The 24582-nt window shown below is 35.9% G+C and overlaps 1 protein-coding gene across 3 annotated transcripts in view; it reads left to right on the top strand.

Annotated features, from left to right (window-relative positions):
• Positions 1–24249, top strand: part of LOC112572164 — a 41635-nt gene extending 17386 nt beyond the window's left edge. The window contains exons 7-27 of one of the 3 annotated variants that reach the window (XM_025251740.1): positions 114–233; positions 803–854; positions 1117–1199; positions 2232–2433; positions 2668–2765; positions 2949–3081; positions 4307–4441; positions 8890–9012; positions 9417–10670; positions 11198–11261; positions 12580–12612; positions 13059–13140; positions 14235–14346; positions 15060–15177; positions 15765–15934; positions 16475–16570; positions 17160–17344; positions 18567–18660; positions 18857–18940; positions 20297–20398; positions 20691–24249. In XM_025251740.1, the coding sequence (XP_025107525.1) occupies positions 114–233; positions 803–854; positions 1117–1199; positions 2232–2433; positions 2668–2765; positions 2949–3081; positions 4307–4441; positions 8890–9012; positions 9417–10670; positions 11198–11261; positions 12580–12612; positions 13059–13140; positions 14235–14346; positions 15060–15177; positions 15765–15934; positions 16475–16570; positions 17160–17344; positions 18567–18660; positions 18857–18940; positions 20297–20398; positions 20691–20864 (3514 nt within the window). In that variant the 3' untranslated portion in view covers positions 20865–24249. Of the gene's footprint in view, positions 1–113; positions 234–802; positions 855–1116; positions 1200–2231; positions 2434–2667; positions 2766–2948; positions 3082–4306; positions 4442–8889; positions 9013–9416; positions 10671–11197; positions 11262–12579; positions 12613–13058; positions 13141–14234; positions 14347–15056; positions 15178–15764; positions 15935–16474; positions 16571–17159; positions 17345–18566; positions 18661–18856; positions 18941–20296; positions 20399–20690 lie in introns of all 3 variants that reach the window. The other 2 variants (XM_025251733.1, XM_025251748.1) reach the window with 2 other exon arrangements.
• Positions 24250–24582: the final 333 nt, after the last annotated feature.

Genomic DNA, 24582 nt, shown 5'->3' with positions numbered 1-24582 from the left:
TCTTCCCTTCATGGATTTCAGATTTAGTCCATGCTTTTGTGATATTGTAGTAAAAGTATTTTTTTTATGCACCACTTAGTGTGTGTACTGATAACCATATATTTTTTGAACAGAAAGAAATCAAAAAGCATGAAACGCATGGTGTGTGACTGCACCACATCAAAAAGTGACCGAGCCATGGGTATACCAGGATGTGGATCTGACTGCTTAAACAGAATGCTTATGATAGAGTGGTAGGTGGATTTTGATATGATGCTCTATGGTAGCTTGAGTAGTTATTGTGTTTTCATTCCTGCTTGCAGTTTTGGAGGGACAAAAATCAAAAGCAAAATAAGGATAAAATTCTGCATTTCTCTTTTGTTCTAATAAAGTACAACACAACTTTATTTATCCCCCGAGACAATTCAAAAAGTAAGTAACCATTATTGCAATGATATTAAATCAAAAATTTGTAAAGCATATACTCACACGCCTAAGGAGCATGCTTTTAGTGCCTAAGAACAAGAACAATACATGGACAGCATACAACAGATAGGAAAACAAGCAATTAACATATGAAATATAAAAGAATAAACAACAGTACTAACAAAGAATAAAATCAAATACAGAAAATGCTAAGAAGAACCAAATAACAAGAACTGAAAGTAACACGATATTGCAAAAGGAAGATGAACAGGAAAGGGTGGGAAAAAGGACTAGCATGGTGGGAAAGAGTGTTAGGAGTAATTCTCTGTCTTAATTCTGACTTGGTTGCTTGGAAGTTTTTTTAGGCATTTGCAAAAAATAAAATTTATTTCTGCAGTGGCTCGAGATGTCCCTGCCTTGACTACTGCACCAACAAGAGATTTCAAAAGGTAGACACTTCAGTAAATAAGAATATGCTGTTGCATGCTCATTCATAAATATTTTGTTACTCCATGCCACTTATGCTTTGTGAATTATATATTTATTTTGTGGTATTTACTAGTTTTATCAGTAGCACAAAAATTTAAAACCTTGAAGTAGTGCTGAACATCACATAAATTAAATAATTGAGCATATTAAAAACTGGTGAATAGTATTATGTAGGAGAGCATCATGCTGTAATGGTTTTTATGTAGTTGGATTTTTTTCCAGAAACAATACTCCAAGACTCAGGCCTTTAATGCTGGTGTTGGCAAAGGTTGGGGTTTGCAGGCTCTTGAAGATTTGACTGAAAAGTAAGAGCCCAAGTTATTATGCTATTCTTCCCATGTTTCTTTTACCTCTTCTGTATCATTTACTCAAATCGTTTGGTAGAAGAATTTCTATTATACATCAAAAACAGTTGAGGTACCATGTCTTAACTATCTTCTCTTAGAAGTTTTCCATCAAACTCATTCAGGTTGTAAACTCTGTTATAACTGTAAAAACATGCATTCACATTTGTATGTATATTTTTTTTTAATCTGTATGTGAATATTTACAGCATAGCCATATGTTTAACTTTCTTTTAAAAAGCCCTTTTTAAAAGTTTATTTCTCATCCCTATTCCCCATTCCTTCCGCCAGTTTTGCATTTTTATCAGCTGACCAGGCTTTAAGTGTTCACATTATATAAGACTGTTTCTGCCATGTTTTGTAGAACTGATAGAAAGCCATTTTTGACAGTATGCTGTGCATTTTGTTTATTTGATCACCACAATAAATTTACTTTCTGATGCATATTCACTCCATTTTAGATTCTGTATGTGCATTTATTAGCAGGGTAGACTGAAACCGTTCGAACTCTTGTGTACTGTTTGACACTACTATTGTGTTGATATGACATATCTCGCATGTGACATATCAGTGTGTGTACCAAATTTAGGCAATTATGTGCCTACTTTGTTGCCATTTGGATATGCATTAGCACTTGCACTGGGCACTGAATTGTGTGCATTATGATTACTATGTATCTGCCTAGCGTTGTCTCTGAAATAGTTTGATACATAGCTGTAGACACTGCCTAAGCATGATTGCCTTATTATGTGTTATCTTTATACTGTTATCCTTTTGATGCAGTGTTGTATACAACATTCTCTTTTTCTACCTTGTACTTCAGTTTGTTGCTATGTCTTTGTGTAATTGTTGATGTTTGATTTGTGTTTGAACATATTTATATATATATTTTAATCTGTATTTTGGTGGTACTTGTTTTGTAAAGTTCATTAAGTTGACTGTGTGGTTGAGAAATGCACTATATATAAATATGCTTATTATTTATTGATACAGAGGAGCATTTGTGATGGAGTATGTGGGAGAACTACTGGACTATAAAGAATTTGTGCGTCGTACAAGACAGTATGCCAAACAAGGCTTAAAGCATCATTATTTTATGGCCCTAAATGCAGATGAGGTCATAGATGCTACCTTGAGAGGAAGTATCTCTCGTTTCATGAATCACAGCTGTGATCCTAATTGTGAGACCCAGAAGGTTTGTAATAAAGTTTTTGTTCTTAATGATTGTAAAGAAAATTATTGTTTGTGTTATATACTTGCCAAGAAATTGGAAATTATATGTGAGAAGTTAGGAAAAAAGTATTTGAAATAATAATGGCAATGAATTTCATCTAGTAGTAAGAGAAGGAGCAACTAATAAAATGAATAAGAAGGTTTAAAATTAAAGGTTTATTTAGACATGCATAAGATTTACACTTAATATTTTTAGTGGACTGTTAATGGAGAACTGCGAGTGGGATTCTTCACCAAGAAGCCAGTTAAAGCTGGAGAGGAGCTGACATTTGACTATCAGTTTGAGTTTTATGGGTAAGTGCTCATTTGTCACTCAAGACGGCAAATTCACAGATTCTTGATATAAAGGATTTTACTGAGGGTACAGTGCATACCTTAAATCACTTTAAAGATGAACAAAGTAGGAAAATGTATGTGGTCTTGAAAAAAATACGGCAGACAGAAATACAATTAAAGCAGTTACAAATATGTCTACAGTGAACCTCAGAAGTGCTTCTGTGGGGCAGAGAAATGTAGAGGCTTCATTGGTGGCCAGAAGATATCTCCAGTCAAAAAGAGGAAAGACAAGACAGCTGAAAAACGCAAAATGGAACTCTTTGAAGATGAGATGGTTCGTGATAAATGTTAAATTGCCTTGTGTATTGAAGGTGGGAGGGGAGAAAAAAAGACTTTGGATTTTTAGAGGGATCAGCTGACAGCAGTGAGTCATGCGAGGACAAATAGAGTGTGTGCATGTGTGTGTAAATAAGTGAGATAAACACTGGTGCATGTGCTTGTGCGTATTAACAGCATTTCATTTTACCATGATAAATGGCAGTAAAAAAAAAAAAATGAACTTCATATTAACATACTGCCCTTGGGGTTGACATTCTTCTAAAAGGACTAAAACCAGGTGGTAAGGTGATACATTTGGTGATCTTGTGTGGTGTCTTGATCTGTAAAATGAGATCACAAACAGTATAATTGTTGAAAAGGGACCTTGGCCATTTAAGAAAACCATTTTTCAGTAGATTTGCATCCCTTTGACCATTTAATTGATGATTTAAATGTTCTCAGCCCCCCCCCCCCTTTTTTTACGATAAAAAAAGACAGCAACACAAAGTACAGTACAAAAATGTGCATGTACTCAAGACTTTGGATCCTGACAAGACAAGATCCTGCATAATCTTCAATGAGTACTTACCAGTCCTCATCAGAAGGATTTTTACAAGGCTATTTAATGGTTGTGTTCATAGGGTTCACATCCTGAGAGCATTAGTTGCAGTTTTTGCATTTTTCAGAGCCTATTTCATATGCTAGAATTGTTCTTCTTTATCGCGAGTGCTGTTTAATGTTAGGTTTATTTTTACATGATGTGCGACCATCAGGATCCACCTCTAATAGGACTAGATATCCCATTAACCATAACTTGTGTAACCTTACTTCCAAATGGAATATACCTACTTACATGACATAGAATATACCTTCTTTCCTTTGGATTCATAAGACTGTGCTGATTCAAGATGGATTGATGTTGTCCATTTCAACATACTTTGAACTTTAATTATAATTTTCTCCCTACCTTAGTTTTTTTTATAAGAAAAAAATTGCTTGAGATTTGTATGTATTTGAATGTTAAGATGAGGAGCAAGGTCCAGCAGCCTAAGAGTTCACAAAGCATCATACTCTTTCTGCCTTTTGAATGTTAAATATGGCCTTGTATTATTTTCCATGGTCACCATTCATGGAAGTTTTGAATTATGCCTAAAGAATATTTTTAAAATATTATAAAACTGAACTGTTAAACAGAAGAATACTTTACTGTCTTATTTCTTTGATGTGACGGTAATTTTCAGCTTGATGAAGACATCCAACACATGTGCCAACTGAAGGAAGGCATGAGGAACAAAAAGCATGTGCTGGAGGTGTGCCGTCTGATGGTGCGGGCAGAAAAGCAGGAACATCGCCTTGCCATTCTCCAGATCATCCAGGTACTTGTTATACTAGCAGTGCTGAGAATTTGCTTCCTTCTTCATGAGCAGTTCCAGTCTGGTGGGTTTTTTTTTTTTCAGAGGTAAAACATTTGTTGTCGAAGGATTTGGAACATTGAACTGAACAGTAATATCTTGCAGCATTTAAGCCTACAGCCCTGTTATTTTTGGCTCACTTAATTTCATTTTCATATTGCTTGACAGCTTTGTTTTATTTAAGGTCTTAATGCCATGGCTCATCAGATAGACAGATTTTTTTTTTTTGAAAGGCCTGAAACATTTCTCTTCCATTTCAGTAAACATTTAAAGGAAATTGTTTTTTCATTGTTAACGGAGCAGGGAAATGGGGTGTTTTGTTTTCTTTTTAAAAAATTTCCAACAGAGGTGTGACTCGCTTTGTCTATTGCGTTGACTTTCTCAGTAATGTAAGAAACTTCTTTATTCTTTCTTGTCTATGCTCCCAGCACTTCAGGCATAAATTTGACAAATTGTAGAGTAGCATAAGTGATTGATTTTCATGTGAGAAATTTGTGTGTGACTGTTCATGTATTAGTTTGATTCCTTTTAAGCCTTGTGTTTCTGCAAAATCAAATGCACCTCTACAGATTTTTTGTTGCTGTTTTTTAGCTAGAGAGGTCAGGGCAAAAAGAACACATTTAATTGCATAAAGTGTTTTTCTCCCATGATATTTTTATCAGTCAGAATGTATATGCATTTAGAAAGCCAGTAAAGGGGAGATTATGCCAGGATAAAATTTAAAAAAAATAATTCTGTTTATTTTCCCTATAAAGGTTTTACCTTTAATCGTGATAGTTTGTGTAAGATCTACAATACAATATCAGCTGTGAATGCCCTGTAGAATTTAAAGAGGGAAGTGGGTGTCAGGTGGGATCTTTCAATGTCACTGTAGCCACAAGAAACTCTCAGCCATATTTTCTGACACTACCAGATCATTTGACAGCCCAGCGTGAGGTTGTGCTGGTTCAGCTGCTACCAGTGAAGCATGTACGAACTGCGGAGCAAGCAACTAACTACCTGCGAGGACTATGGCATTCATGAGATTGTCCTTAACGAACAAGATACCTGGCAAATCTTTCCAAGAATACAGTTGGAGAACTCACCTGGTCTTGGGCACTGTTGCGGCACTTGAGAATTGTCTGATGGGCAGCGCAAGGTGCAACTATTTTGGGGAACTTCCACTGGACCCTATCATCATTTTCACTGGCTTGGGTGTTGACATCGTGAGCACGACAGGAACACACAGACATTGCAAGTGGATAAAAGATGGGAAGTGGTAATATTTGTGCATGTGCTGCCTTATTACTGTGGAGTAGAATTAGCTGCTGCAGCAGCAGTTGCTCCTGACATCTTCAGCTTGGTGGAATGTGCTGGTTTATAGCAGCTTTCAGCAGGAATGTGGCTGAGAGTTTCAGTGGCTTTCACTAACTAGCTCCCCTTTCTCCATAATATTCTAGTGGTCTTTGAAAAAAAACTTTTTTTTCTTCGGTGAGGATAAGAGAACGGTTCAAAGTATTAATGTAAAGTTTCTGATAATTTAGTAACATCTTGAGGCATTTATTTATGCACTTTTTAAGGTAAGCTTTAAACTACGAAAAATGGCCTTAAGTTAGTTTGCAAAGTGTATTAAATATGATGTTCTGTAGGATGTTATGTGAATTTTTTTTTTTAAAACATCTTGTACATCTTGCAATGATCTTTAAACTTTTCAGTCTAAAAGTATTAGAGACATGGTTTTACAATGTAAATTAGTTTTAAAGAATAGGTTTTAAAGAATTGTTATAAAGGACATGAATTACAATTTAACATTTTCAAAGTTTTGTTATTCATTTTGTGCTTCGAGAATGCCAGAAGTGTTGATGAGGTGTGGTCAGTATAATGCATGTGTGTGAATGTTTGCATCTGCACATATGTGCATGTGTGTGCATTGAAATCCTTGCAGATCATGTTACAGATATAATCAAAGCTCCCATGAATTCTCTGGTCTTTAGAGTTGTAGTACTTTCATATGTCACTGTCAATTACAGTTCACAGTTATAAAGAACTATCAAACACTGTAGTTTATGTTAATAAAAACTTAAATGCAGTATTTTTGCTACTTCCAGCTATAAGATAGAGAGTGCCCAGCTTTTAGAAAGGATGTAGTCCAAACTGGTGCATGAATCTAAAGTACTGTGTACCTCGAGTAGATACTGTTGATATCTAAAAGCTGATTGCACACTGTAAAGAGATGGGAATAGTTTTAATTTGCTACAGTCAAAAATCTGTGTGCAGGATTTTTGAGCCATGCAGTTCTGTAATGACCGAAAAATTTCAGCCTGCATAAATAGTCTTGTATCAAAAAGGAACAAATGCTATTGAAGCCTGTTGTTATTAAAACAATGTTTAAAAAGTACCTAGATAGCTGGGTACAGAATGTTGTTTGCATATTTAAGCAGAAGCGATATATACATTCACACAGTCCATCCGAATAGCAAGTTAGGTGTTAGTCTGGTGTCAGAAAGTCAAGCTGAGAATTTTGTAAAATAAGAAAATATTAATTAGAAAAGTACTTTGTTTCAAGGTAAAACTTTAATAATGATTGCAATTGTCGGGTCTTGAAAGTCCATTAGGTCAGTGGTTCTCAAAGTGTGGTACGCGGACCACTAGTGGTCCGCGGGCATAGGTCAGGTGGTCCGTGGCTGCAGTCGTCATGTCAGCAAAGTAATGTTTAAAGTGATGCATTCCTCGCATTAACATTTTAATTACAAAGAACAATGTCAACTTATTACTATACTACTGTCACAAAAGGACATTTAGTTCTGAATTGTAATGAAACAAATGCAGCAATTTAAATTTGAAATTCATAGTACAGAGTGATTTTTATGCCTTGGTAGTCCACTATATTTTTTACTTAAGTAAGCGGTCCAAAATACTTTGAGAACCACTGCATTAGGTGATGAGGATAAGCTGATGACAAGGGAGAGAAAATAAAACAGATTCATTTGACTGGTTTTTCAACAAGAATGGCACTAAGCACATGCATTACTTCAAATCTAGATGCATTGTCAGCTAGGTCTGATGGCACAATAGTTAAGTATTGTGAATAAAAAGAGATTTAGATATCCTAGGTTCAAATCTTGTCATGTGCATGCTGTTCTGTCTCACCACGAGGCACATATTTGGCCAACTGCTTATTTGGCATAAAATAAACTTAAAGATTATATTAATGAACAAAGTTAAGCTACTGGCAAGAATTGATATGATGAAATCCAGGATATTTTCAAGAACTTAATGACCAGAAAGGATTAACACTATTGTGCACTCTGGCAACGATGCGTGACCTACTTGAATATTCCTAATGTACTGTTAATTAATACAAGTGGATAATAAATAGCAGATTCTTCGATTGTGTATTTAATAAAGACATTCAAGAGTATTATCTTTTAAAGCTTATAGCTCGGTTTTCTGCATATGTTGTAATAAAGATCTTAGGTAATCTCATTTAAAGGCAGAGGGAAAAAAGTCATTCTTTGAATAGTCTTTTTCAAGATCCTTAATATTTGAGTGCATGTATTTTTATACCAATTGTTTTCGTATTTTTAATGAGGGAGGAAAAGAAGGGAATGTGTGAAGATTCTATGATCAGTTCCAGCGAAAATTATTATAGAGAACTGTGAGATGGATAGGATTGTTTTATTTAAATTTCATGTTACAAAAATGCTAAACCATGCAGCATGAACAGTTGCATTTCTGCAGACAGCTGAAACGAGTGGGGGGATTTGAATTAAATGTAAGCAGCAAAAGTACCTGTAGTAAGCACATAGTTTAGATCCCCATGCAGCATTTCTAATGAAGTTCACATCAGTGGTCCTCCCCACTAACCCCTCCCCCAACCCTCCTAGTTTATACTGAGCAGATTCTGCAATGAACTACTCATTTCTAACCAGTTAGTTTAATGGCCTGCCATTTAATGTGTACAGGCACCTCATAAACTTGACAACAATAGATCAAACCTGTAAATTTAAAGCTTAAGGTGCGTGCCAGTAAATCTATTTTCTCAATGGCATAATCAAACTTTGAGCATGTGTTGCAGATGGCTTATTGGGAAAAAAAATTAAGAAAGTACTATGAATGATGCTGGCCTCTCTAGGTGCTGACTACCATTTTGCATGATCTGTGACTGGTTATGGCGATAGAAACAAAATAAGAGGAGTGCATTTGTGTTTTGACAAAGTGGTTCACTATGCAGATAATTTTGCCTTTTTAAAAATGTGTTTTCTCATCTGGGTAAATTTTCTTGAGTATAAAGGCACTAGTCATTCCTTTCCTAGACTTTAGTCTTTTTTTAATGGGTTGGGGAGGTACAGTGTGCACCTTTAATTTTCAAATACCTTTCAGCAGGAAATGTGTCTTTTAGTGACAATCTCTTAATTTTTTTCCCCTCATAGGACACAACAGAGATGAATTGTTTGAGCTTGTTCCTTGGTTATCATGGACTACCCTTATTGTGGAGCTGGATGATGGATATAGGATCTAGTGATTCAGAAGAAGATAAACTTTTAAAAAGACAGGTAAATTGTGCAAGTATGACCATTGACAAATTGCCTGCCATAGGTATCATGAAAACATGAAGATGTGTGAAGGAGGGGGCAAGGATTGGGTAAACTGGGGGAGATTTGCTAAGTGTTCAGTTGTGTGTGTGAGTGTGCTTAGCTGCATTTGATCTATATTTTTATCACTTCATTTGGCAATATGTTGTTCATTAACTGTACATACTGTCATCTTTATGTTATGACATAAATTTAAATACAAAGAATTTTGTAAAAGATAAAATTAAATAAATTCCATTCCACATTAAAAATGTGTATATTTTCTCTTTTTTTTATTGTCATGCAAACAAGTGTGCGGATGAGTAGGTGATTTAGTCTTGAAATTCTACAAAACGGATTTTATGCATTTTTATGTTATGTGTTAGGTCCTGCAAGTCTTAAGCATGCTGCCCATCAGCAACAAGACTATTCTCAAAGAGAGTAAAATTATGCCCATCGTGGAGAAGTGGGCCCAGCTTTCTCAACCTCCGCCACCTCCACCTCCAGAGCAAGAGGCAGATTCTGTATGTGAACCTCTCCCGCTACCAGTTCCCCCCAATAAGCCAGTCATTTCTATCCTTGCCTGTAGTAAGGAATATAAAGAACCTAAAACTGGCAAGAAAAGAGTGACATTTGCTGATGAGGCCACAAGTTCAGACAGTGACTTATCAGACACTCTTAAGATATCTTCAACCTCTACAAATGGTGATCAGTCTGTTGATAGTTCTGTTTCTACCTCCAGCTTGCCAACCATTAGTGAATCCAGTGCTAATGAGGATGGTAAAAATGATGAGAAAACAGAGGTGGTGAGCTCACTTGAGGGAGACAGCTTGCCAAGCTCTGCTACCTCTTTAGATCCAGAAGACCCCAAACTGAAAGAGGTTTACAGTGCAGAAAGTGCAATGGTCACAACAGAAGCTGATAAAGAGAAGGTTGAGGCTCCTGTTACAAGACGGAGATCAGGTAGGAGGTCGCAGACACCTTTAGGTGAAGCTAAGGAGAGTGAAGGCAGAGTGTTGCGTAGTAGCAAAAGAAAGTCTCGTGAATCTGAAGAGGGCAGTGAAGTAGTGGATTCCACAAGCCAGCGGCAAGAGCTAGGCAAAACTGAAGCAAAGGCCGAATCCGAAGGAGTACTGGAGAGTGCAGGATCATCTGCAGAAGCAGATGCAAGTAGTACTAGCAAGGAGAGCACAATTAAGGCAGGAGAGGATTTACCACGTGTGCCTTCTGCTGATCTGCATCCTTCTCAGGAAAATGGGGACAGCCTGGACAGCACTGCTCATCCAGATTCTGTGGCTGTCTCCACTGACAGTCAGAGTGTAGACTCAGACATCAGCTCTAATCAAGTGGAAGCACAAGATAACCAAAGTGCTGAGACTGAAGGTGTAGTCAGCAGTATGGGCACCAGTGGTACATACGGTGTGGATGAAAGTGGTGATAGATGTGAGGGGCTTGCTCCTAGTTTTGAGGACACTGAGAGCAGTGAAGATGCAATGTGTGGTTACAAGAATATCCAGTTTGGCCAATCAAGTGAAAACGAGGGCAAGGCAGCTTCAGACATTGACCCAGTAGAGTTTGAATCAGTTGATGAAATCACAATGTTGGCTGTGAACCTTCTTCACGGCTGGAATGAATTGAAGGTAGGTGATCTGTTCAGGGACTTTTATCTGGAAATCACAATCACATTTACTTCTTTAGAGAAATTTTCTTGAACATTTTGTAGGTGTAAACCACTTGCTAAAGTATAAGCATTATGATTTATTTTTGTTACAATTTATGAAATTGTTTGGTGCCTCACTTATTCTCCATAATTTGTGTGAGCACTTATAGCTCTTTAAATGATGGAAAGATTAATGCAACAGTAACATAAACCTTTATGACAAATCTAGTTATGTTCAAAATAGCAACAAGTATACTGCTTCTTCGTGTACATGGGACAGGATAAACAATATGCTACTTGTTCACACTGCTCAGTGAAGTAGATGATAAATAGTGTAATTATAGATAAATAATGATAAATTACTAGGTGTAAATATTTGAAAAACAGTAAAGAAGCATTGAAAAATCTTGTATTCTTTTTGACTAGAAAAACTATTACCTTACTACAATAACAATTTGATTGCTTACAGTGTTTTTGTTGTATTTTTCAACTTTATATCCTTAACAGGAGTTGTATAAAATCCCAAAGAAGCAACGTGTGGAAGAAAGGAAAAGAACAGAGAGAGAACTTGGTCAGTGCATTGTACATGTTTAAATAAATTTATTTTAACTGCTGGAATCTCAGCTTTTTTCCCCCTGAGCAGATGGCACAGGAAGCAAAGACGGTAGAAAGTCTTTTGGCTTTTGCTGAATGTTTGAACAGCATTGGCTTTGTCCGTGCATTTGCACTGGCTTATTTGCTTAAGAGACATTATCTAGGTTTGGTGCTTGCTTTCAGCAAGATTTATCTTAGTCAAACCTTAGAGCTTGATGAGCCACAATCATGGTTTTGCCGGGGAAGCACATGGAAGGCAATTTTCGCTACTTTTATTGCAAAGTTCAAGCTTTCTCCTTGCCAAAAATGTATAAGTTTCTTGATCTAAGGATTACCTGAGAGCAACGATAATGAAAAAACAAACCACCCACTGTCGTCTTTACAGTCTTCAGTTATTAGCCAGTCTTTGTAATACTTGTACTTTTATGTCGTGCTCATAAGGTTAAAGCTTTGCCATTGTTTGAAGTAATATTTTTTCTTCAATATGTTCTCTGATTTGAACAAGATCATTTGATTCTTTTCAGTACCCTAATTTTAATAATAACTCTTGGTCATGCCTTTACTGGATTCCTATTTGCAAGTTCTTTGTGTGAAATTTGCCTTATGTGCGTTAGTATATTTGGCAACTGTCTCAGCTCTGATTTGAAATTTAAAAAGAATATTTTATGTTTTTATGAGCCAAACTCACAAGTGATCAGGTCTATCTCTTTAACAATGCTATATGAAATTCAATGATTTGAGTGCCACCAACATGTTATTGTTTGGAAGTTTGGTTTTATGAGTACCAGTGTTGATTACCTTAATCTTATAGAAGAGCTAAGAAAAGTTTTAAAAACATGAAATTAAAAAAACTTCTTTAGATAAAAATCAGCATAACTGAGTGCTGCTGTCCAACTTTATTCATTCTTTTATATAGCCTCACAAGCTAAGATAATATACATGGAAGATGTGTACAATGGGTAAAGACATGTTTTGTTGCCAGTGTCTTAGTCAATATGCATAAAAAAAGTGTGAAACCTGCAGATCCCTAAGTGGCAGATTAAAGCATATGAAATGCATGGCAATGTATGTGACAAACAGTGTTTAGTGAATACCACCAGTAAACTGTTGCACTTCCCTTTTTTTGCCTTTTAATTTCACTGTTGTTGATATTGTGTGCTCTGTTTTGAAAGCTTTACCCTTTGTTTTTAGTTTTTGTTTGTTTTTTGTTTTTTTATCTTGATGGATTTAGTAATTTTAGACAACAGTGCTTTGAAAAGATTGTGTGAAACATTTGGTCTTCATCTCGTTTGCAGAGTCCGTTGTTTTCAAAGAACCAGAAAAACGAGGTGTGTTGCATGCTGTGTATATTTACTTTCCACACATTTTAAGCATCTTAAAATTTTCAGATACATCACAAGTTTATGACATTTATAACTTGTTTAAATACGGTGAGTTTTTGAAAGATTATCACGAATGGCTGTCAAATCCTGTAGTGAAGGTGCTAAATTTGAGTTATTTTATCACATGCATGTAAGCCAAGCTTTTGTTTTTATTTTTGGAAGGCTTTTGCTGCTTACAGTGCACTCAGTCCCATGACAGTCTCTGTGTGATATATTTTTGTGATATAATTTTGTCTGTAATATTGAAATCATTATACTGAACTTGTAAAAGGCTACCGAAGCAACCAATGGAAACTTTCCAGCATGGTTTATTATATTATGAAAAAAAATGTATTTTCAGGTGTTTTTTTTTATTTTTACAAATTTAATCTTAATTCATTTTGTTTTTACAGAAATGGATCCTTATGCTAAGTGGAAGAGAAAAAAAGCAGTAAAACCAAGGAAAAAAGATCTGGAAGAGGAAGAACTGAGAAAGTGTGTTTAAAATGGATGTTGTAATTTCCATTCATTATATTTGCATTATCTGCCAGTTCATGGGCTTTAACAGTTGACTATTAAAAGCATGACATGGTGCAAAAGACCTGCCAGGCTTCAGATATCATCTCAGCTGTGCTGTTACTTTTCTGCAAGTGCCACCAGTTTGCAGCACTTACTGTTTGAATGTGATATAATCTAGTTTGACACAAACACAAATTCCCATCCACACCTCCTTCTTTGTCTGCTTGCTGCTCAGTAAAACCATTTCTTAATTAAGCAATCCTTCCTACTTTGAGCTTGGTTTGAAACAATTGGAATCTATTGATAATTTTGTTCTTAACTAGGAAGAACACCCATCTGAAGCCCGCTTTGAACTAGGTTTATGGTGGAAAGTTCCCACAGTGTGCCTTGGGCACTTCATGAGTCCAAAAAGATGACAGTATTCGACAAAATAAACACAAAATGTATAAAGCTGAAGCAACATAATCCATGCTTCTGAGGAGATCCATCTCTGATGGACCAGCTTTAGATTTGGGCAAGAAATGGAACCCAGATAACTGAGCAAAACAAAATCAGAAACTATGACTGTTCTGTTAAAGTTCAGACTAAGGAGTATCATTCAGTTAATATGCTGCTTAAGAACTACATCATAATAATTTTAGACTCTTCTAAGGAACTCAGTTGTGGTTGCATGTAGTGCTGAACACTGATTTAATGCATTGATATAATTTCCTGCCAACAAGATGTAAAGTAGTCTTTGCTATTACAATAACTTTTAGATTCTTTAATGAATAGCTTGGCCACAAAACATCATTAGATGTGAAATTCACTCTTATGCCAGTCTTTTGGTGAAACAGCCATAAATCTGGTAATCTGTAAAGAATTCTAAACCCTGTGAGTCACTGATGGTGGAACCTGAATGCTTAACAGTGTTATTTTATGAAACCTAAAATCTACAGCTCTTGAACAGGTGTTCATTTTTGCTTAAACTGCCAACCTATGATGCTGTTTTGAATTTGCTAGTGATTTCAAAGAGTACTTTGTAATTCAGCAGTGGTACACTCAATGGTTGCAATGTGTTGATTTTGTAGGCGCAATCTGGTGTTGGTGGGACCCAGAATGTCTAAAGAAGAGAGAAGGCAGCTGTTTGAAGCACAAGTAAAAGCAGAGGATGAGATGGCCGAGATGCAGAGACAGCAGCAGGTAGGAAGTACTTTTCACATTTTCTAATTTCACACTTGAGGCATCAAAGGTTTCAGGAAATATTCAAATGTAAAAATATTTTTTTTTTGTGATGTGCATACCTCCCGCTGATGGGGAGCTCATGGTATTAATGTTAAACGCCCAAGTCTTATATGTGTGTCTACTCATCTGCACTCAAAATATTCAGTACCACCAAACACCATACACTTCAAGTAACCAATTGGCCCAAAATGTGTAGATTAAACAACATTGATATAAAATACAAAGTTTTTCAGTGTTGTGGCTCGTATACAGATTTGAATATTTTAACATATTTAAAATTTTTATTATGGATATGCGATGAGTCAAGGTTATCTTTAACTGTGTAGCATATATGAGATTTTTGTTATTTATAGTGCATGATACTATAAAGAAATGGACTAGGACACTAGCAGGTATTTTATATGCTATGTTCAAAGTAAATGCTTGTATCATTTAAATACTTATTAATCTGGTCTTGACAGGCAATAAGGATTGTTTTACTACAACACACAAGCATAATCATGCATGAAAACACACAAACACCTGTAAAATAACTCGCATGGTTTATTGTTGGATGTTGGGGTTTTGTTGTATTTGAAAGAACCCTAGTTTTGAGGGTTACTTTTTTTTTCTTTCTGTCTTAAATGTTCTTATTTAAGAGTAAAGTTAATAGCAAAGGTTTTCCTTAGGAGGCCATTCAGCAGCATCAACAAGAAGCTGCATTTTTCCTCCATCAGAACCCAGCCTTTGTGTCAGTTTTACATGGACTTGCTGCTGGTGATCCAAATCTTGTCGGTGCCCATGGACAGGGTAAGTTTTGTGTTGAGGTTCTTTGTAATATTGCTAAGAAAATACATCTAAAATTCAGTGGATGGCACTTGGAGCTGGCATTTTAAGAGATTTGTTTCTGTTTGGTGTGATGAGTGGGAAAATTTTAACATTCTTAAAAGGTCAGAATGTTGAAGAGCAGTCCTGAAATGAAACAGCAGAAACAGATGTGAAATATATGGTAGCTCCTGCACAAAGTCAGTAGGGTTAAGGGGTGGTGATAATAAAAATGTCATCTTTTAGGTTACTAGACAATATCTACATTCTAGCCAGGCTACAAACAGTTAACCCAAACTAAATTCTACATTACCTCTTGTAAGACCCTTTAACAAAAAAAAAAATTGTAGAAACCACATATACAAAATATATTTTGTTAGTTGTGGCCATGTATGCTGATCAGTAAAAGAGATTCAGCAACTCAGACTGCTTTGGTGATCTCTTTGCTAGCTCTGTATCACACATATTTTAATAGCAGCATAGTTACCTGCAGCATACTTATCATGCACATGCCAGCATTCAGAAAGAAGCCCTTTGTTGCTTTTCATTTTTTAATTTTCACACTGTTGCAGTGCTGGATCCGAGTTTGCTATATGGAGCAGGAGTTCTCACACCTGAACAGCAGCAAGCAGCAACAGCTTTTGCGGGACTGTTGAATGCTCCAGGAATGAGTGGGGATGCAGTCACAGCTGCTCAGCAGCTTCTGGCACACCATAATCTTTACCCTCTGGAACAGTATCAGGTAAGATTGTTAAAGTAGGTAGCTTTTTGAAATGGAAAAAAAATTGCTGATTAGGACCTCCTTTTTGCTATATTTGCTATTCAGTCTACATTGTATATTTTACAGATAATTTGAAGCTCAGTGTAGAGGTTTTTTTCATAATTTATTTTTGATAGCAAAAGGTCAGAGGGGTAGGTTAACTTATTTGGCATGTTTTGAACATAGGTACACAATGGCATAATGAAAATAGGAACTTTCAATTCTTTAGCATGCCAAAAAAAACTTTTATCCCACTTGGTAAACTAGAGCTTAATCAACAGCAGCAAACATTGACCATCTTGAACAGACCATTTGACATGCTAACCAGCATTTCTTGGAAATGATCTCATTCAGTTTATTAATGTTCCCATGGTATGAAAGGGAGCTATACAAGTGAAATTTGGATATAGACGTTAGCTGGGGAAGCTAATAGTCTTGCATGGCATACATTGCTTAAAAATATAGCCATTTTTAGTCTTCATTTGCCTGATTTGTATCTAATTGGTTGGCTTATTTTCTTAGGTTTCTGGGGTATATCCACAGCCTCCAGCACCAACAGTATTTCCAGATGCCTCTGTGCTGCAGCAGCAACAGCAGCAGCTGGCATTACACCAGTTGGTGAGTACCAGAGTATTTTTCTACTTCACTTCAGTCTTTTGACTTATACTTGGGTTTAATTTATGCAACTATTGTTTTTTTGCCCCTGAGAAAGAGGATGTGGTAAAAAGTTATACTTGAATATTTTTTCAAGAGGTTCATGGATAATATTGTGGAGCGTTTATGAATTTTTTGCAAATAATTGTAATATCATTTTATATGCATTAAAGAAAACAAAGAATTAAAAAAAAACTGCTTACCCCTTTGATTTTTTTTGTGTTTTGATATTAATTGGTAAATGCAGTTGCCATGGCAATTTATTACTTTTAAGCATTCTTTACCTATATGATTCATTCTTTAAGTCTGGGCATATTTTATTCACTTTGATATATCAGGCTACAACCACATTAAATTTTGGTCCTGAATGTGTGCATAAAACACTGTACTATAATCAAAATATTTACTTCAAATATTTACATCCATCTAAATTCAGTCTTTGGCTCAGTTAAGCTGACGACTGTCATGTATATGAAGATGATTGTATTCTTAAAACAACAGAAATCAAGTAATGCAAACTCAAAATTCTCCTTACTGTCAAATGTCCACCCAGGCAATCCAGCAAATGGTACAGAGACAGCAGCCCTTTCCTGCAGCTTCAGACACTCAGGCAGTGGAGGAGGATGATGTACCACCTCCCCCGTCACCACCCAAAAGCAAAGAGCTTGCTCTTCCACCAAACTGGAAAACAGCTCGAGACGGAGAGGGGCGTCTCTATTATTATCACACTGTCACAAGGTAACCGAATGCAAAGATAACACACTGTAGAAGCAAACTACGTTTTGTGCTGTAAGAGGCCTTGTAAGAGGAAAATTGAAGGCACTTACTCATCTAAATAAGCAAAATGTGATTATCAGAACAGCATGCTTCCTCAGAAGACCACTGTGTTTTCCTTCTTTGAGAAGTTTTGGAAAAAAGTGTTGAATTTTATTATTTGTGTGACCTTTTGAAAACAAATATATCATGAACTCCAGGGAAGGAGCATGCGAAGATGGTCAGAGGTTGCGATTGCTGTTGCCTTGGACTAATCACACTCTCGACACTTCTACCAACTCGTGCCGACATTTACTGTACGCACAGACTTACACTAAATTGCTCATTATACTTTACTTGACTCTTGAGCCCCAAGCGCGCATCCCCAATAACCAGCACAAGACTATATACTGCATGAAGAAATTATTAATAATCGAGAGTTTTACAAATCAGTTTACAAGATAATAGAATCTCAAGTATAGCTGTTATCTAGGTTAGTTCTGTTACTTCACTATGCCTAGTCCAGCTATTATGAGCCATTAATTACCTTAACTAATACACACAGCGCACTACACTCATGTAACATACACTCGCCACTTATCTCTTCACACAAGTCTCTTGTCACAAGAGGGCCCTCCGATGTTCCTGACATCCAAGAATCCGTTGTTGTATCCTCCGTCAATTGCGCTGCATCCTTCACAATCGCTGAGACTCTACTGTGTTCCACAGGTGTCTCTTTGTCACCTCTTAGGCCATAACAGCGGTCAGAGCTTGACCACACCTAATGAAGACCAACACTTATCTATCAGCCTCATCCTCTGCTGTCTTCGACCAGACAGCTGCTGTTGAAGGAGTGTCGAGCACTCTGTGATGGGGTGGGTCTTAACGCACTTCCTGAGTCAGTTGTGCTAGAGCAGTCACGATTCCCAGACAGACTCACAGTGGAGAATCTGAACAGCCTTGAACAGATCTCTGTTGCAACTTCCAGCTGTCCATTTCGTCTGACGACCAAAAGGACGGGTTGCCATTCCGCTCTCTGATCTGCCCTGCACTTGTCTGTTCGCCTGTGTCTGTTTGACTTGCGGGAAAGCAAGAGTGCAGCACTAACACGACAGCCCTATACTAGTTATCATACAGCAATATATTCTGAAACTGGTTTTATTTTTTAAAAAAAGATGTTTATCTCAGATAGTAATTTTGTTTACAGGCAAACCCAATGGGATCCACCATCATGGGAAAGCAACTCACCTGAGGATATGGACTTTGATCTTCCAGACCCAGAGTTAGAACTAGATGAGAAGGTGAATTGTGATTTACCACTAGTAACTTGCACATGTTATGTTCATATAACTACATTCTTATGCTTGCAGCAAATATATTTTGTCTTCAAGTTGTAGCCATGTTTTGTCAAATGAGATTAGAATATTGCAAAAACTTCCCAACATAACAGTAAAACATCAAGTATAATTCTTATGCGACATCTGCAATCTATTTTAGTCCAAGAAAAAGACTACTACAACTGCTGCAGCAGATACGTCGAGTGAAGTTGCTAAAAAAATCAAAGACCAGTTCCGAAGACAGGTAAATATTATTGTGCTGTGTATTCATATGGGCTCATGTCAGTGAACGTTGGCAATGTACCCATGTGTAAAATTGCTTTTATTTGGGTAGGGAACCTGTTGGACTTGCATTCAGGAACTATGTTTATCCAGCCCTGTTAAGCTTGCTAGATCAGCTTACCGAAGACAGCTTAAACCCAAGTGGATGGACTTAAGATGGGGGAGGTGTCCCCTTCCGATGACTTTCCCACCTAGGATAGATATGGTGGAGATCATGATTTTATTTCAACAGAAGGAACACAGACTTTTTCTGGACCTAACAAATATACTGTATAGGTATAACAATACAGAAGTGTTCGGTAAATGAGATTTTTATTTACATCATAATCTGATAGAAGCAGATGCCATAAAATGCTATAGTGAAACCTCCTTATTAAAACTTGCTACAATTTATCCAAGTCTGGTCATGCTGAGAGGGCTAATTGGGAAATCAGCCAGTCGGCTTTAATTCTACAAGTCATGACTTCAGGCTTCCATATATTCAAGTTCATTTATTTTAATGTTGAAATAAAACTCTTAAAAATGTCATCATAATGCTTTTTTCTTTTTCACTTGGTCACGCTTATTCTGCCATTGTTGCGTTTATTTCAGTGGATTTACACTGCTTCTCTTTTGATGGCTTGTGATCTCATTCTGATTTTTTAAAGAGACATTCTGCAGGCAAACCAATGAGCAGCAAAAAAAAAAAAACCAAAAAATAATTTTGCCTATTAGATCCATTCTATGACTTGTGGTATGGGAAGGAGCATTTGGTACCTGGGTTACAGTTTTTCAGATGAATTGTGCAACCTGAGAGACACTTCTGGCTACATAATTTTTATTTCATATGGCTTTCTATAGACAACAATTTTGCATTGCATCTATGCAAGTCTTTCTGTTTGTCTTTGTAAGTGCCATGAGCTTGCTTGTCAGGCTGGGATATGCCACTGCATAAGTTCACATTATTAATATAGGGCAAAACATCGGCTAGAAGGAGTTTTTTTAAGTACTTAGTGCCTTGCAACACGCTTAATGCAGAAGATCTTCATGAGGTTTTGCTGTTTTCAGTTACCCAGCTTGGTTAGGGTAACAGGCTGGGTAAAAAAACATACCTTAGGTTTGAGGATTTAACAGTCTGATCAATTCAATAACATAGTTAACCTATAGAGGAGGTGTGTCTCTAAGATGTTGTCAACAACATTCACCATTTTCATACATGTAATTAAGACTGGCACAAATGAGCTGCTTAGATTCTGAGCCTCTTGTATGCATTTGTTGTACCTTAAATATGATTTTTATAAATTTTGATGTTTTTAAATATAAATTATTTATGTAACAGATGTCACAGTTTGTTGTGCTGTATCTCAATCCATATCGAAAACCTGACTGCAAAGTGGGTAGAATTACATCGACTGAAGAGTTCAAACACCTTGCCAGAAAGGTAGGAGAGTTGAATTTAAACAGAGAACGTGTTTGAATGGTGGAAAGAGAGATGGCATTTTTTTTTTTTTTTGGATTTTCTTGGAATGAGTTTAAAAAGACCAAAATAATACGGAGTCTTAATATTTCATAGTATTTCATAAATATACAACTTGCTTTATTTATGTTTATTTATTTCAAGATGATTACTGATTTTACTCCAGAAAAAGTGTTTTAGGTGCCGACAAAGACAAATAGCTGAAGAAAATTTTTCCTTATTTCATTTGAAATAAATCATGTCTTTCTTTATACAGCTTACTCATCATGTGATGGCCAAAGAACTAAAGCACTGTCGCCATGTTGAAGATCTTGAAGTCAATGAAAATGTAAAAGCCAAAGCTAAGGACTATGTTCGCAAGTACATGTCTCGATTTGGCTCCTTGTACAAGAAAACCATGTCTCCTCAGCCAGATGATATGTTGTTGTGATTACCTTCTTAGCTGGGGAAAGATGTGCTTTTATACTGTTGCTGGATATAGTGGTGTTATTTCCTGGAGTTCATGTATTTTACTTCTTGATTTCTCTTAACACATCCCCTCACATTTGTGCCATGCTAGTTACCCATCAGTGCAGCACTCGAACTCTCAGATACATAAAATGTGGTTCAAAGGTCATTCCAGGAAAGATAACTGCACTTAGATACTGTGAAAAGCCAGTGCCAGATTTATAGTAATATGTATTTTTCAAGATTTATTAATGATAGAGCATTGTTGTAATTTGTAACCGATTTCTTTTTAATTAAGAGTTCTGGTGGTAGATTTTATTTCTTTTTGTTACAGTTTGCAGAGTTTTCTGTAGTTTTTTTTTTCTTCATAACTCAGAATTAAAGAAAACAGACATGCTTTAACAGGCTTAAGTGATATAAATGTCAGGTGGGATGTGCAACTCTTTTCAAACTGGGTTTCTGAAAAAGAATTGTTAGAGCACAGCTCTAAAGGAAATAAGAATGCCACGACAATGTGACATGCTGACACTTCATTGCTTGAAGTTCATTTGAGCCAGATGGTACCCCTGACTTCTGGGGAGGTGAAATAAGGGACAAAATGAAACTGTTCGCATAATGATGATGTTCTGGTGCATAATATGGAACTAGCAGATTGAATGGCATGTAGCTTTATCTGGAACATTTGAACCATTGCTCCTGAAAAATAAGTGGAAATGCACAGTTTGTTTTCTTACCCAGGATGTAACCATTCTTTCAGAATACAGTTGCTGCTTTTCTTGGTTTTTATTCTTGATTTTGACTAATGGTAGTTTGTGATGGTAGTATAATTATAATTGTTTTAATTTTTCAAGATATTTTAATGACTCAGCTAAATATAGAAGATCACATTGAGGATGCAGGAGACATTTTTAATATTGTCGCAGTTAATTTCAATTATTTTTAAAGTCTGGATTCTTTTTAGCTGCTTTCTTCATGATAACGCAGTTGTCCTACACAAGCCACTTCATGTTGATACCAGTTTGCTGAAGCCAGTACAGAGTGGAATTTTTATTTTTTTTTTAACCAAGTTGATTTAGCGGTACCATAAAAATAGTTTTCTGTATAATTTTTTTATGCGTTTTATTTTCAACAAATAAATCTGGTTCATTATGAGAGTGAATGGCCCATTACTTGATAGTGTTGCAAAGATGACATAAAATGTCTTTTTATATTTGAGGCTGCTCTGAGCCTATTTTAAAATGTTCATTTGCATTTTGGTTGCTTAAATGTTATAGTTTACTAAAATAAAATTAAGACATTAAAATCTAGGGCATAATATATATCATGAGAGAGAATTTAAAGATGTAATTATACAGAAAGAAAAGATTAGATTATCTGGTTAATATTATTGTAGAGTACCACTGCTGCTGTTGGTTGTTTGACAACATTCACAAAGTAACTTTTTCATTTGAAATGGCAGCATGTTTTAATTCCTTCCCCCACCACCATCATTTTAGTAATATAACTTTTGCAGTGCTGCAGACAGTTGTTTGCTAATCTTTTTTCACCTTGCTCAGAATTGATCATATTTGCCCTCATGCTGTTTTTGATGCCCTCTGTAAAATATTGATTGTGTACATGGTGTTATATTTTATTTTGCAGTCTGTTGAATATCCTCCAGTTTCATTGTTTCTTTTTGAATTTGTGGTCATGAAGCTGTGGGTATCTTCTATCCATATGTGATGAATCCCATACGGCAGACTCTACTGCTCATAAAAAAGATTACAAATTGTATATCAGCAGTGGTGTAATTTCAAGTTCCCGTAAAAGCTATGCAATTCAAGGGAGGAAACTTCCAAACCCACAAAAATCTATTTCCCTTTGTTGTTTGCTTTTTCTCAGGGACATGTTCGTAAAAGTCCTATGTAGCTTTCACATTGGTAGAAGTTTTCTGGCTTTAGTTTATTAGTGGATTTCCTATTGTTTTGATTTTAGGTAACTCCTTTTCTTTCAAATCTGCTGGTTTGTTTTCCCCCTTTTCTGTGTGCTGTGGTTCTGTTTAGTTTTTCCAGTATTTGTACTAGAACATCTTATTAGCTCAGCTCACTTACATAAAATCACAAGGTGAGTGGTAACAAATTGATGGTTTGGTGTTTATTACAATATTGTCTGTTTAGTTGTTAAATGTTTTTAATTTACGTGTAAAATTTTTTAGACCAAAGTGAATGCTCTTACTTTTTAACGCAGTCTTGAAACATACCTTGGCTTCAAATCGACTGCTAACGGAAATAAAAATAATGTGTTTTCTGTGGTTTCATACAGCAAAAATAGATCCACCACCATAAAGTTATGAATGATACTGCATTGATTTAAAGACAGAATCTGTTGTGAATATTTTAGATGCTGGAATAGCATCTCAATTGATTACATCAAACCCAGTGGTGTGAGCTGTCTCCGGGCAGCAGGTGAGGCTTAGTATGTGTACTTGTGTGTATACATTTGTGCTTTTAAGCTTTTCTTTCTCACCCATTTTTCATCCATTGCCAGTTCATGCAAGCTTATACTTCAACACAAAAAGTATTCATTTATATTGTTAGTGCATGGCACAAATTGAGTTTCAGGATGGCAATTTATACCTGATCTAAATACATGTTTTCCTGGATTTTCCTTTTTGGAAAAGATTACAGTGACCACATGAGTAACAATGCATGCATGTAGATCATGTTAGCTGATAAATAATAACCAAGTAAATATTACGATTGAAGACTGAACTACTTATTTTGAGCAGTTGGTAAATGACTGCCAAATTACTAGTTACAATCCCTGCTCTTGGCCTCTCTAGAAGAAGATAAAAAATGTGCTGCCTAATGATTTTTTTTTTGCCAGTGGTAATTGCATATTAGTCCATATTTCCTGAACAGCGCAATATTTGTATCACAGGATTCTGGTAGAATGAAATTAACTCAGTTTTCTGAGATTTTTTTTTTTGCAAATTTTTACTGTTTATTGTTGACCTTGTAATTACTTTACACCAGTAATTGTACATTGAAACAATTCACAGGTGCAAAAGCATGGGGGTGAAGACAGAAATTTGTTGTAAATTCTTATGTAACAGGCTAATGCTGTTGAGTGTTGTTACTGTTGATGTTGATATAAAGTTAATGAAATATGTGCAGGATTACACCCATGATGTGTAATGTCTGTTTTGTGTTGAAAGAAGAATGATAAGAATATGTGTGGACAAAAGCATTGCAACTTGCGGATTGTCATATAAGGAATTTTACTGGGTTTTTTTAAAACTATTGTTAAAAGTTTTGGATGATGAAAAGTATGAAAGAGTGGGTGGTTATGCAGCATGCAACTCTGTCAAATAAATGGTTTGAACTGAATTTTGAATTATTTATTAAAGGGAGTTTGTTTCATTACTTAAGTCATTACAGTTGTGCTATGTAACCTAAAAGCAAAAGCTGTTGTAAGTATAGTTTTTAGGTTAAAAATTAGGTAACCAATATTATTTGTCTTAATTAAGTCTAATGTAATCCTGTAGGATTACCTAATCTGTATGTTTTACTGTTTAGCCTTTTACACAGATAATATTTACACAGAAATGTGATTGTTGTGATTTTAGGGGAGAGTTAAAAATGTCAGATTCTGAAGCCTAAAATAATATGTACATCTTGCTGTTTCTCACATTAGCACAGCCTATAGTAGCAGCAAATCTT

Source organism: Pomacea canaliculata, linkage group LG1 (genome assembly GCF_003073045.1).
Source record: "Pomacea canaliculata isolate SZHN2017 linkage group LG1, ASM307304v1, whole genome shotgun sequence".
Classification (NCBI taxonomy): Eukaryota; Metazoa; Mollusca; class Gastropoda; order Architaenioglossa; family Ampullariidae; genus Pomacea; species Pomacea canaliculata.
The sequence above is the reverse complement of the archived record's forward strand: the minus strand, read 5'-3'. Positions and strand labels throughout refer to the sequence as shown.